The sequence below is a fragment of the Phalangium opilio genome, unplaced genomic scaffold, assembly GCF_054372755.1.
Source record: "Phalangium opilio isolate 3A_F unplaced genomic scaffold, DU_Popi_V2 ptg000089l_1, whole genome shotgun sequence".
Taxonomy (NCBI): domain Eukaryota; kingdom Metazoa; phylum Arthropoda; class Arachnida; order Opiliones; family Phalangiidae; genus Phalangium; species Phalangium opilio.
Window position 1 is genome coordinate 3,257,488 of NW_028324194.1, and position 14,079 is coordinate 3,271,566.

Consider the following 14,079-nt stretch of genomic DNA (forward strand, 5'->3'; position numbering starts at 1 on the left):
ACTGATTAAGTACATGTCAAAATTATCATAATAAATTAATAGATGACGCGAGATTTTGACGAACGAGGCTAGCGCCTACTCTGGTACCGAGGTATGGAGCAGTGGGAACATCTTGTGTCTCTACGGGCGCGGCCGGCGATATTTCCCCGGCCCATCGTGCCTTTCTCGGACACCTTAGGTGGCGGCGGCGGTTTCGCCCCCCTTTTACTCGTAGTACCGAAACTTCTCCCACGGGGCGTAAAAGCGTAAGCGCGCCAAATTTGGGAGCAAATGCTGTAGTATGAAAATGTACTACGTTTCATACTTATAGGGAGCTATGTATTATTTTCTTATGATTATAGTAAGAAAAGGGACTAGAATTAAAGTGCTCTCGCATTGGTAATAGATCCTGGCACTAGTGAACAAATTTGAGGCTTTAAGGCCTAATGTCTAAAAGAAAACAATATAAAAGTTACGGAAAGACTTGAAAGTATATTTTTAAATGATTTTAGTACCGTCGAAAGACATTAAAGTAAAATAAAATACTAAAAATCGCATTATCTACAATCGCTAAATTTCACGTATAAATAGTTGAAATGTTTTTTTTAAATACATACTACTCTATAAAAAATTAATATTAAAATGTTAATTTGAAATATCCTCTTTCATCAGTGAAAATCCAATGAAAGTATAGGTTTTACCGCGTAATATGCAAGAATCCAATATCATATTTTGCAACTCTTAACGTGGTGAAGTAGTTTCCCAAAGACTGAATTCTAGTATAGTTTATTTCATTATTGCTTCGTCTTATCTGATTAGAGTTTATAATCCAACTCTGGTGGAATATCAAAGGATTCCGAGAATTCTTCTTTGGGATGGTATGTGGTGGTTCTGAGCTTGGCGATAATGGTCTCGAGCTAGGCGATGGCGATCCCGATCTTGACGATCCCATTAATGTCTCTTCATTAAGGTGGATGCATACATACGCCGCTGAGCCGTTGCCGCTCGTGAGCCTTGACGAGAATAGGATATTTATCTATTTTCGCCGAAGGTAACGGAACCACCTTAGTGTTATTCTTGTAATCAGTTAGGAAGGTTTATGCTATATACATATGTAGTATAGCTTAAGTAATATATAAACAACTCTTTCAAATAATAATATAAAAAATATTCTTGGAATATAAATATGAAACGGATCATTATAGCTACAAAACTACTAAAGGCATCGAAATGACGAAAAATATATCCATATATTACTTAAAAATTATGAAAAAAGAAAATATTAAGGTTTTGTAGTATTTCTTTACACTAGTGCACTGCTAACGCGGTGCACTAGTGAAACAACGGACGGACACACACAGACAAACACATAGACTGCTGTTTAACTGTTTTTGTATTAATTTTTAGTTGAGAAAAATGATTATCTTAAATACTAAAATAAATATAAGTAATATTATATATTTTCTTCGTTAGTTATTTACCTTATTAAACGTTACATCGTTTTAAAAAAGAATAACTAGACGATCGTGGGAGACTTGACTAATATTGACGTTTGAAATGAAGGATACGCCTGATGTTTCGCCCTACTTAGGAGAAAATTTACAATAATTATTAAATTAGAAGGATAAAGTTTATAATAATTATTAAATTAGAAGGATAAAGTTTATAATAATTATTAAATTAGAGAGATAAAATTTTTAATTATTAAATTAGAAAGATAAAATTTATAATTAATAAATTAGAAAGACAAAATATACAATTAATAAATTTGAAAGACAAAATTTACAATTAATGAATTTGAAAGACAAAATTTACAATTAATAAATTTGAAAGATAAAGTTTATAATTAATAATTTAGATAGAGAAAATTTTAATTATTAAATTAGAAAGATAAAAACCATATCATTATTATTAGAAAGACAAACATCATATTATTATTATTAGACAGTTAAAATAATTATTATTATTAGAAACGCAATAAGAAGTTTGTTAGAAATACAAATTATTCTACGAAAAACAAGCCTTTAGTCCTTTTCCTCCAGGCAACGCTCCAGGCAGTTTACGCGTATTCAGTTTGTTCTCTCCCTCCTCTCTCCCCAGCACCGTACGAAACATGATTTTATTGCGACACGTGTTGCAATCACCCGCTAAAAGCAGATTTTAAATTTAAAACCGTAATCTTAAAAGCGCACCAAGCGGCAAACTAAAGTATCAAAAATAAATCCTCGAAAGCTAGCATGCGCGGGCCTTGATTAACGTAGGCACCGCGTTAGCAGTTCGCCTTGTGTAAAGAAATCCTACAAAACCTTAATATTTTCTTTTTTTCGTAATTTACAAGTAATATATGGATATACTTTTCGTAATTTCGATGCCTTTAGTAGTTTTGTAGCTATAATGATCCGTTTCATTTTTATATTCCAAGAATATTTTTTACATTATTATTTGAAATAGTTGTTTATATATTACTTAAGCTATACTACATATGTATATAGCATAAACCTTCCTAACTGATTTCAAAAATAACACTGAGGTGATTCTGTTACCTTCGGCGAAAATAGAAAAATATCCAACTCTCGTCAAGGCTCACGAGCGGCCAGCGGAACACAGCGCGGCCCGAACCGAGATGGTTTAGCGCATCCGCGCCGGCGGCAATGGCTCAGCGGCGTATGTATGCATCCACCTTAATGAAGAGACATTAACGGGATCGTCAAGATCGGGATCGCCATCGCCTAGTTCGAGACCATTATCGCCAAGCTCAGAACCACCACATGCCCATCCCAAAGAAGAATCCTCGGAATCCATTGATATTCCACCAGGAAATAGTAAAACCACTGAGATGGAACCACCGGAGTGTTGTATTAGAAAAATAAAAACTCTAATCGGATAAGACAGAGCAATAATGAAATAAACTAAACTAGAATTCAGTCTTAGAGAAACTACTTCACCAAGTTAAGAGTTGCAAAATATGATATTGGATTCTTGCATATTACGCGGTAAAACCTATACTTTCATTGGATTTCCACTGATGAAAGAAGAAAATTTCAAATTAACAATTTAATATTAATTTTGTTAAAGAGTAGTGTTTATTTAAAAAAAACGTTACAACTATTTATAGGTAACATTTAGCGGTTGCCACATATCTAAGTATTTTGTAGATAATGGGATTTTTACCTCTCCGAGAGACGTATTTCACGGAGAGGTGCTAATTTCGACGTGTCTGTCTGTGTGTGTGTGTCTGTCTGTTGTTACACCCCAGGGGACCGCGTTCGCAGTTGGAAAATTGGGGTAAATGTGTTCTCAATTTCCGAACCGGAAATTTGGAAAATTGTATTCCACTTATAATGGCTATTACCCTATTGTCTGTCTAACACCACCATCATCTGGTCTTTTGTCCATCCCACATGGACCCCAGTCTGTACTTACTGGCGTCTAAATACCACCATCATTTGGTTTTTGTCCATCCCACATGGACACCAGTCAGTACTTACTGGCTTCTATACACCACCATCATCTGCTCTATTGTCCATCCCACATGGACACCAGTCTGTACTTACTGGCTTCTATACACCACCTTCATTTGGTTTTTGTCCATCCCACATGAACACCAGTCTGTACTTACTGGCTTCTAAACATCACCACCATCTGGTATTCTGTCCATCCCACATGGACACCAGTCTGTACTTTCTGGCTCCACCATCATAGTTTGGGTTTTTTTTTGAGGCCTTAATGCAAATTGGGTCCTTAGTTCCACGGCAAGCATGCGATTAATCAGGTTTCAGTATGTGGGTAAGCAGGGAAGGAAATGAGGTTTACTTGGGAAGTCACCGTTGTTACACTAGTCGGAGCCTACGTTAATCAAGGCCCGCACATGGTCTTCTGGCTATGGGCGACATTAAAATCACGCGCCTGCTTGTTTTTTGCGCTGGATTCTCGAAAGATGGCGCTTTTAGATTGTAAATTTCAAGGGATCTTCCATTTATTTGAATTTGTAAAGCGCGAAGATTAGAGGGGTCATGCACAAAAATGTTTGGACTAAAATGTTTATTTAAATATTGAAAGCGCATATATATTTCTTATGTATTATAATAATTATTAAAAAGAGAAAATTTATAATAATAATTATTATTAGAAGGATAAAGTTTATAATATTTATTATTGTTAGAAGGATAAAGTTTATAATAATTATTATTTATTAAAAATATAAAATTTTTAATTATTAAATTAGATAGATGAATTTTTTTAATTATTAAATTAGAAAGATAAAATTTATAGTTAATAAATTAAAAAGATAAAATTCACAATTAATAAATTTGAAAGATAAAATATGTAAGTAATAAATTTGAAAGATAAAATATGTAATTAATAAATTAGAAAGATAAAATTTTAATTATTAAATTAGAAAGATAAAAACCATATCATTATTATTAGAAAGACAAAAATCTTGTTATTATTATTAGACAGTTAAAATAATTATTATTATTAGACAGTTATAATTATTATTATTAGACAGTTATAATTATTATTATTAGACAGTTAAAATTATTATTAGAAACGCAAAAAGAAGTTTGATAGAAATACAATAATTGTTATTATACGAAAAACAAGCCTTTAGTCCTTTCCTCCAAGTAACGCTCCAGGCAGTTTACCGTCTGCAGTTTGTTCTCTTCCTCCTCTCTTCCCAGCACCGTACGAAACATGATTTTATTGTGACACCTGCTGCGAAAAGCAGATTTTAAATTTACAACCGTAATCTTAAGAGCGCACCAAGCGGCGAAAAGCGGCGAACTAAAATGCAAATTATAAATCCTTGAAAGCTAGAATGCGCGGGCCTTGATTAACGTAGGCTCCGGTAGAACTCTTCTGTAACAACGTTAAAATTCCCAATAAAGTTGAAATCTTTAAGTATAAGGGTGGTACTACTAACACGTATGAACTCGGAGGAAGAAGTTCAGATTCAGGAACCAATTCTTGGGTTTACACAAACAGAAACGCGGGTAAGAGCTTTGACAAAATTAAAAGCTTGTTCAAGAAGAAAGACGACGATTTCAAAATTAAAGACTGGATTGACAAGAAAGGCCAAGATTTCAAAATTAAAATCGAGGATCTAAAACGAATCTTAGATAGTAAGAAGAAACTTATTGCACAAGTTCATAATCATTTCAAACATAAACCAGTGTAAAAGGTGTATTAAAATGAATATAAAAATCTAATATACATCTAGCCCTTAATTTATTGTATAAATTTTTAAGTACCCTTGGATTCAGAAACATTTTATCAGTGCTTTTTGCATTTCCATTCGACATCACCAAGACTAACTGATAGTAGAACTTCACAACGTAGGGACACGTTAAACTAAATCCAGTAGAGATTAAGTAGTTCCCGACAATTCATAGGTGAAAAAATAGTCTCAGTTAATAGACCCTTTTGCAAAAGTCAGAGTTAAAATAGAGTCCCGTTTTGATCATCTAGTTCTTTTACGACGAAGCATCCGGTATGTAGACAACAAAGACGTTAGATATGTCTTGAAACAAAAGTACTTTGTTGGACTGGTAACTTTGAAGCCTTTGGCTGCGTTCAGTAACCGACATCGAAAACATCGATGACTAAAAGATGACATCGATGTCTTACTGAACGGTTTTTCGCGTCTTTGGGCGTGTGCCGTCATGATGGTCATGGGATGCCCATCAGAAAAATCAGCTGTGAGAGGAGGTTTTTTTTTGATGAGTATCAGATTCATGACGCAGATTTCGTCATTTTGCACCGTGACCCAAAAAATGGGGGGAACTACATCCCTATATCCTGCAATTTTAAATAATGAAGAATTGACAAATATTGTCCTTATGGATAATAATAATATTAAAAAGCAATATATTATTTCGGTAAAAAAAGGATTATGACAGAGTTTTAAGAGGTGGTCGTTTTGATTTAATTGATGAATTGAAGTACAATATCTTTGTAAATAGTTCGGTTTTATAATTTAAGCCTCTGCCATAATGTTATCATAATATCGTCGCCATTTTGAAAAGCATCGATTACACAAAATTGTGCCGTTCAACAACTGCAACGTCATCATGACGTCAAAAAAACACCGATTTCATTTTCCCAAACATAAATAAATAAATAAATAAAGCTTTATTAGGATATACCTATCAGACCGAGGTCTGGTTTACATAGGGGTCCTTTCAAATAAATTACAGTTGTTTTAAAATATAATTGTTTTTCCTGATGAGTATTACTGAACGCAGTCCTTATCCAACGCTTTGGATCCACATACCGGATCTTCCACCTTAACTGCACGCTTTTCAAAAGCGTCTACATTCTGTTTGAGGTTCGTATATAAACTAAGATAATAACAGTAACACGCAACACTCCTGATAGGTTATAGAACCTTGAGTCTGAAATGACATTATTATTGCATAATAACGAAAAGACTTGGCCAGCGTGCTGCGTGCAGCGAGTATAAGCGGGAATGTATTTTTCTAAAAGTTGCAGGAATGAATAACAAGCATTTTTCCACAACCCTCTTTTACGAGATGACGTGGCGGGTCTTACTGTCCAAGGTCGATCGAAGTACGCAGGATTAATGATGTGACAGGTTTAAATGACGTTGCATTTTCCTGCAACCTCATTTAAACCTAGTTTTTAAACGGCTAGACAATAAGGTATTTTAAAATTTTCGTTAAACGGTGAGAGATTTAGAGAGCTTTCATTTGGGCGAGTAGTAGGTCACACTCTTCTATGTTCCACCAAGGAAGTTCAAGTAAGGGAAGTTTGGTCAGTATAAAAGTTGCTCCTCGAGAAACGAAGCAAGGCACGTGTCTATTTTTCGGCGTTAGTTTAACTGTGCATATTTGGAGCGCAATTTGCGCAACACGTCGTTTCCCCACGTCATCGCCGTCAGAGATCAGAGGCAAAATTGTCGTCTGCCTTCTCAGTACTACGCGTCACAATCACAAAAGGCATTGAGTGTTCCCAAATTCACAGCCCCAACCCTTGGCCCCCGATGCTATACTAGAGAGGACTCGCTTTTTACAGTGAAAGGCGAACGTTTTCCGGTCTCTCAAGAGATCCAGCGTTCATGGTCTTACCACGGTTCTGGCAGACTTAAGGCTCTTTCAGACGATCCAACTTTTTGATTCAGCTTGATGGGTCAACTCGAGTTGAATCAACTAGTTGGATCGTGTGAATAGACGCTGGATGAGTTGAGTCACCAAAAAAGTGATCCAATTTTTGCTGACTCAACTTTTTAAGTTCATTTCTCCAGCCAATCAAAAATTATTACAAAAAAAGCCTTTTTCGCCAAGGTAGGTGGCGCTTAAAAAGTTCCATTTGGCGGTAAAAGTTTAGTCGTGTGAATAGGAAGGATTTATTTCACTTTTCCCTTCAAAAGTTGGGCAAGTTGAACAACTTTTTGACCCATCGAGCTGAGTCAAAAAGTTGGATCGTCTGAAAGAGCCTTTAGTGGTGGGTTTCAGCTTTCCTTCCACATTCACCCCATGTCGAAATAAGTGAATATTGATTCATTGTAATAAAAAATTAATTTAGTCATTCGAAACTTATATTTACTAAGCCAAAGGGACGCTAAAACCCCACTTACTAGAAAAGAAAGCCAGTGTGCGGAGCGTATCACCCTTGCCTCATTCAAGTGCTCTTGAAGTCTTGATACAAACACACTTTTCTTTTTTCCTCTAAATATAAATCTCATACAAGTATCGACCTGTTTCCTTTAATTCGAACTTCCCCAAACGGATATATTTTCACACGCATTGTAAATAATGTAAAGTGAAATCAAATATTTGTTCGTTTTCTTTCGCTAAAAGTAAACTTGAAACAGCGTATATAATTTTACCACAGTGTTGACTTCCACGATATTCGAAGGTGTTCTAGAAGCTTTACTCGGAAGGAATTGTTTCTTGGTACGACGATCAGGTTTTATTTTTCAAAGGTTTGTCAACTTTTATAATTTTAAAAGCAATATAATGTGTTTTAACACAATGCTATTAATCATCTATTTATTTCGGAAAGGTGTTTGTATGTTCATTTCAATTTTCCTTCTTTATGCGAGTCACATTTCGTTAATTCGCGAATTTTTTGCCAAATTACATCAAGTTTTATATCAGTAACACCATAAGATTATAAGATATGTTCCATAAGTCGCCTATGACACTACCTATACTTCGAGAGCTAGTTCGAGAACCACAAGCGAGAATTGACTACATTCGGTTACTTTTGGAGTCCATCTTCTGTATAAAGACTTTGGCAGTGCCTCACCAGGCGTCGCTTTACGAAAATCTACACGAGTAGCCAGTGACAAACTTACGGAACATATCTTATGAACTTATTGCAACACTAGAGAAGGTTCAAAGTTGGGCCAGTGAACCCCTAGAAGAAGGTACCATTCTTTTTACCTCTCCGAGTGACGATGACGTCACGGAGGGTAATTACACTAGACGTCTCTGTCTGGCTGTCACCGCGTTGGAAAATCGGAGCAAGCGTATGCTATATCCGGAACGAGTTCGCAGTTCCATTAATATTAAGATCGGCTAGGGTTACGAGCAACGTCTAGCCTCCCAATGGTAGGGCTTTCAAGAAAGGTTCACGCATTTGCGGGTTCTCTTATCATTAACAGTGACTCAATCGTGTTATACTCTAAATTTCCAAAATTTATTAAAAAGGCGTACGCTAGAATTCAAACATCAAAAATAGCTATGTTTAAAATGAGTTTAGGAATAACGTTTCTTAAAACGACTTAACTAATATTACGGTAAATTACTGACGATAAAAACAATTAAGATATACTATTTTTATATCATGAGTTAATAATATGTTAGCTCCCTAACATATTATTAACTCATGATTATATTCATTTAATTATTTAAGAAAAACGTCTCGACTCGGAGAGGTTGATTTTGGTTTCCCAACTTGTTAGTGTAGTTTGAGTTTAAAACTACTTTAAAACAAATATTATATTATTTGGCCAAAACATTTTAGAATCCACTAACGAGGGACCCTGATTCTATGAAGCTATTGTTGTTATTTATGTCCGCTACTGGTACTTCATTTTGAACAGTAGTCAAAGTGGCGCCAGTTGGCATATTGGCGGCAAATGGAGTGCCAGCAGGTGTCATAACGATAATACATCTGATTGGTAACATATTCTGTCCATGGCTTGCACTTGGCATATTCAGAATATTGTCTCGAGCTAGCTTCATGACGTAAGGGCTGCTGCTCATAGGCTTTTTGGAATAGGTGTGTAGGTTCAAATACTGGGCAACTTTATCTTTGGAGAGAACAACTGGAAGCTGAAAATAATAATTAGACCAAGGACTGTGGTAATTATTGCTGTGTTGATTACCGATTCCAAAGCCTGGTCTATGATTTTAGGCTTCGGACGCTTGAATTCTTTCCATTTTCTGTCAAAAGTCGCGTTCAAAGTTGGTAGAGCCGAATGACATGAACAACGTTTGTATGTTTCTCCTCGATTATAATAGCAAAGAATCGGGTAGTCATTATCGCTGAAATGCACGGAACACACTCCGTAATTAGCCTTATCCAGAATGTCACCCTCGGCTAGTTCTATGGGTTGGCCAATACTCAGAAGCCACTTAAGCCTAGTGTCCAATTTCTTTGGAAACTTTTGAACTAAATGCCTATCTTTTCCATCTCCAGTTCTTTTACAAACTATGCATCTCATTTTTACTCGTAATGATCCGTAGTTAATTAATTTTAATTAAAATAATCGAGCTTTACCGTACTTTCAACTGCTTGAAAAGTTGAAATCTACCCTAAGCCTGCCTAACTTCTCAAAAACTACTTCTTGAAAGTTTCCTGCGTTTTTATTCCTGTGACCGGATTGGTCCATATTTCAACCAATGAGAAGGTTTTCTCTGAAACTTGTGACTTCCGCTTTGTCGGTCCTCAGTGTAAATTCAGTGGCGCCGCAAGGGGGTAGGCTGGGTAGGCTACAGCCTACCCGTAAATTTCAGAGGGGCCCCGAAATTAGGTTCCCATAATATTAAAATACCGTTAATAAAATATTTTGATCTAGGCCTACAAGGCAATCTACTTTAGACAAAGTTTCACAAGGATGATGAACCTTTTTTGCATCTGAATTTTACAATATTCTACAAAATGGGAAATGAGTTAACACTTTCGTGTTAAAAGTTTTTGACTAGCCAGAAAAATTATCTCACTTTTTGATTTTTAGCCACATCGTATGATGTACATCTACGATGAGGCTTTTAGTTTGACCTGCCCAGTTGTCATTCTCGTAGTAGTAGTAGTGTAAAATTTTGGTTCGTCATTGAAGGGACAGTGAATGAAAGAGGATTGTGGTGAGGTGATATTTTTCGTTCTTTTTTACATGGATGGGGATTTTAATAGTAAGTTTAAGCATCTCACTTAATTGTACAAGTGAGGTTAAAGGGTATGGGAATTTACAATTTCATATCATATTTTAGCACGAAAGTGGTATTATATTACACTTTCAAGTCTCTACTTTCAAAATATAAAGTTTTTAATATAATTGAACCAAAGTTTCTATTTTTAAAATCCATTGGAAAATCACGAAAACTCAGCTTCGATATATAAATTATTTTGTCTTGTCAGCTTGTTCGGTTGGTTTATGACATCACACGGGCAAACCTATACAAGGAGCGCGAGCGCGAGCTATACCCGTCTCGTGCTCTGTCTATGCTTTGATAGCGGAGAGAGTGGCACCATCTCGCGTGTGTGACGTCAAAAACAAGAAAACGTTGTAGCCTTTCTTAAAAACTTTTAAAAAGTGGATTTTAAATAATTTCATATGAAGCATTTTCAAATGCATATTGCCAAATAACTAGAAATCGGAGAATTAAAAGCTTGATATTTCTGAATTCACAGTAATTAATTCTATCTTTTGCTATATAAATCAGAGGTTTTTCAAACGAAGCTTCTCATACCCTTTAATGATTGTGAATTGTGTTTTACGTTTTCTCGATATATCTAAAGCGAAAGAAACGATTATTGGATTGCCTTAATATAATGGAAAGTGTTAAACTCTCCCTTTAAAATTTCTGTCAGCCGTCGACAATAAGGATTTCACGCATTGAATTCCGCTCCTCTATTTAAACATTCCAGGATATCGAGGTTAACTTTAAATGCAGAAGCAAGTATATACTGATGATCTTAAGGCGGTGTTTATCACGATCCCAGAATTTACGTGTACTTCTCCAGAAAGCGAATAGTTTTAAAAGCAAAAGGAAGGATATAGTTATCTTTATATATTTCATATAGTGTATTACAATTTTAACATAAGCAAATTTATGAACGTAAGGAATACGGCCCAGGTAATTATTGTTTAGGTCAGGGAAACGAGGGGCTAATCACTTGTATTTTCTGTACTTCAATTAAGGTTTAGGTATGCGTTAATGTGGGGCTACTCACTCAAGTTTTCTGTTTGTGTCGCACTATTACAATTAAGAAAGAAGGTAAATTATTGATGTACAGATTACGGGCAATCATTTTAGCACAGTGAAAGATAGCGCATCGAGGGACCAATCAGTCTGATTTTCTGTACTTCAATTAAGGGTTTACTTATGCGTTACGATTAATCATTTTTGCACTGTTAAAGGGTGCGCAAGTTTCCTATTTGTGCCGCACTATTATAATTATAACAGAAGAAAATGAATTGAAGTTAGGATTACTACTAATCATTATCGAGGGGCTATTCACTGAAATTTTCTATTCGTTACAATGTGGCTAAAATTATGAGCCCAGCCATTGGGTCATCTTGTGTGTTTCGCGCTCTTTGCCTAAACGTCTCTCCCGTTCCTTCTGGTCCCATAAAACTTTGAGGTCAGACTCCTTTTGGTAAACCGATTGCCCTTTTCCTCACCACATCGACAGTGCACAGTGACCTCATAGAGGGTTTAACTGAAAATCCTCCTCTCTCTCCGACTACGTGTTTTTATTATTTTCACAAACTATAATTTATATAATAATATGTCTATTGTCTGATAATGCTGAACTTTAATATACTAAACTTTGATAAAAAATATGATAAAAAAATTGTTAATTGAATATTATCGACGCTGTGCAACTATTTTTTCTCTTGAAATTTGATAAGGGGCCCCAAATCTCGCTTGGCCTATCTGTAAAAAAAATCCTGGCGGCGCCATTGTCAGTGTTGTTTACAACATTTATTGAGAAGTGAGGTAATAATTATATTAAATTTTAATTTTAATTAATGTTCAAAGTACATAATTTGTTTAATTGTACTAGTTTTCTTTATTGTCATTTTTAATGGAAGTTAAAGTTGTAGTCTGGGGCTCGGAGTGGCCCAGTGGGTGGTTCCCACTCTTAAGCCTTGGCCTTGTCTTTTGTTTTTGTTCATGATTTTGTCTTTGTCAAATCCATGGTCCTACAGAAGGGGTTTTAAAATCCCAATCCATGTTAATATTTAATAAAATTTATTAAGGTTAAACTTAAACATCGTTTGAAAATGGGAGATTTACCTCAAGAATTCGCCGATATTTTTGTCAAAGAGAAAAGGTGGTCTGACGAAGACTTATCCAAATACAAAACCCACAAATACAAAGAACTGCCGGAGAAAACGGCCCATAGACTTGTTAAAATATTTAACTTGTGCTCGTGTGATCCAGAATTCTTACCAGAGAGACCATTCAGCCGTCCTATAAACATTGCAGAAATAACAGTTGCCATTGCTTCTCAATTAAAGACCACACACCTTACCCATTGTTTGATCTCCGACAATGATAAATACCAACCAAACATTGACACTGTGGTTTATCCCAGCTACATTAGTGACCCAAGAGCCATTCCTGAGCTTTCAAATGAATTGATTGACGATAGATTTCGGGCTTATTTAGAAACCGATAGTGTTTGGAAAGAATACAGTTCTTGGTTGATAAACCAACCTATTAAAGTTCAAGTTGCCTTTACTGCTTATATTGCCACAGTCTCTTTGAGAGTTTGTTGCAAAAATCCAACTTCCATCGAGGGTTACATGAACCGAAATCTTGAAAAGAACTTAAAAAGATTTTATATCCAGCATGCCTATTTCACAGAACCAATTGCCATTCCGAGTTTGAAGTTCCTAACAAAATTGAAAGAGCAATTCCAACTACAAACCACCATATGCTCAAACTTCTACGCTAACTGTCTTGCTGCTTATTACACTGAGTACACGAAACCAATTTTGCCAGGCGAATATGCTGACAAAACTCTTATTGTATCATCAGCTCTCTTAGCATCTACAGCTTGCAATGGCTTATACATACTAAAGATTTCGACACAATTTCATCGTAAATTTAATGATCATAAATACTTAACAAGCTTAAACGTTTTGAAACTTGATGCTGATGCTGAAACTAGAGAGTCTGCTCTAAGATTCTTAGAATTCTTTGGGAATTATAGTCCAAGTTGGTATGACGTGACATGCCATTTGGCTCCTGGGTATAAAGGCATCCTTTGGCCTTGGTCTCGTATTTTGGATGCAACTTATTTCAAATCATTAAGTGTGGAAAAAAATACTACGTTTTTTGTCAAATTCATTAGAGATTTGGATCCAGGAAACACTTTAAAATGGCAAGAATCAGTAAATTACAAAAATATTCCAAAAGATATTGATGAAAAAGGAATTATATGGCATAAAAATCGTCCCATTGAAGAAAAAGTTATTATAAGTCATGAAAATCATCAAGCTAGTATATTATTTGATAGAATATGTACTGTGTTTGATGAAAGATTTTTCACAAATTCCTAAGCTGTGTATTATGTTTAATAATATTATTTTTCATAAAATTCTTTCTTAATAAAATTCAAACCATTTTTGAAAACTTTTATTTTATTCACATAACAAAAAGTCACTTAAAAATCCGTGTCCAATTTATTCCGAATCTAAATTTAAAGTTTCCCGCGTTTTTTTCTTCCTGTGACCTTATTGGTCAATCCAACCAATAGAATAAGGGACGCCATTAATACGTCAGGCTAGCTTCCACTAGTGCTAAAAAACATTACTAGAAGACGGGGCTTAAATAGCCTTCATTGTGTAAAAAAAAAAAAAAAAAAAAAAGAGGGGGGAAGTGTTGTTAACAATCA

At 35.2% G+C, this 14,079-nt stretch overlaps 1 protein-coding gene across 1 annotated transcript; it reads left to right on the forward strand.

Moving 5' to 3' along the window:
• Window positions 1–12,071: 12,071 nt before the first annotated feature.
• On the forward strand, window positions 12,072–13,817 carry LOC149647024 (uncharacterized). Its single transcript, XM_089849874.1, has 2 exons — window positions 12,072–12,173; window positions 12,437–13,817. Exon 2 carries the CDS (start codon window positions 12,461–12,463, stop codon window positions 13,742–13,744), a length of 1,284 nt encoding a protein of 427 aa, XP_089706000.1. The 5' UTR covers window positions 12,072–12,173; window positions 12,437–12,460; the 3' UTR covers window positions 13,745–13,817.
• Window positions 13,818–14,079: the final 262 nt, after the last annotated feature.

What these genes read in the sequence shown, in the direction of transcription:
- LOC149647024 (XM_089849874.1), top strand. Translation starts at nt 12,461, where the DNA reads ATGGGAGATTTACCTCAAGAATTCGCCGATATTTTTGTCAAAGAGAAA.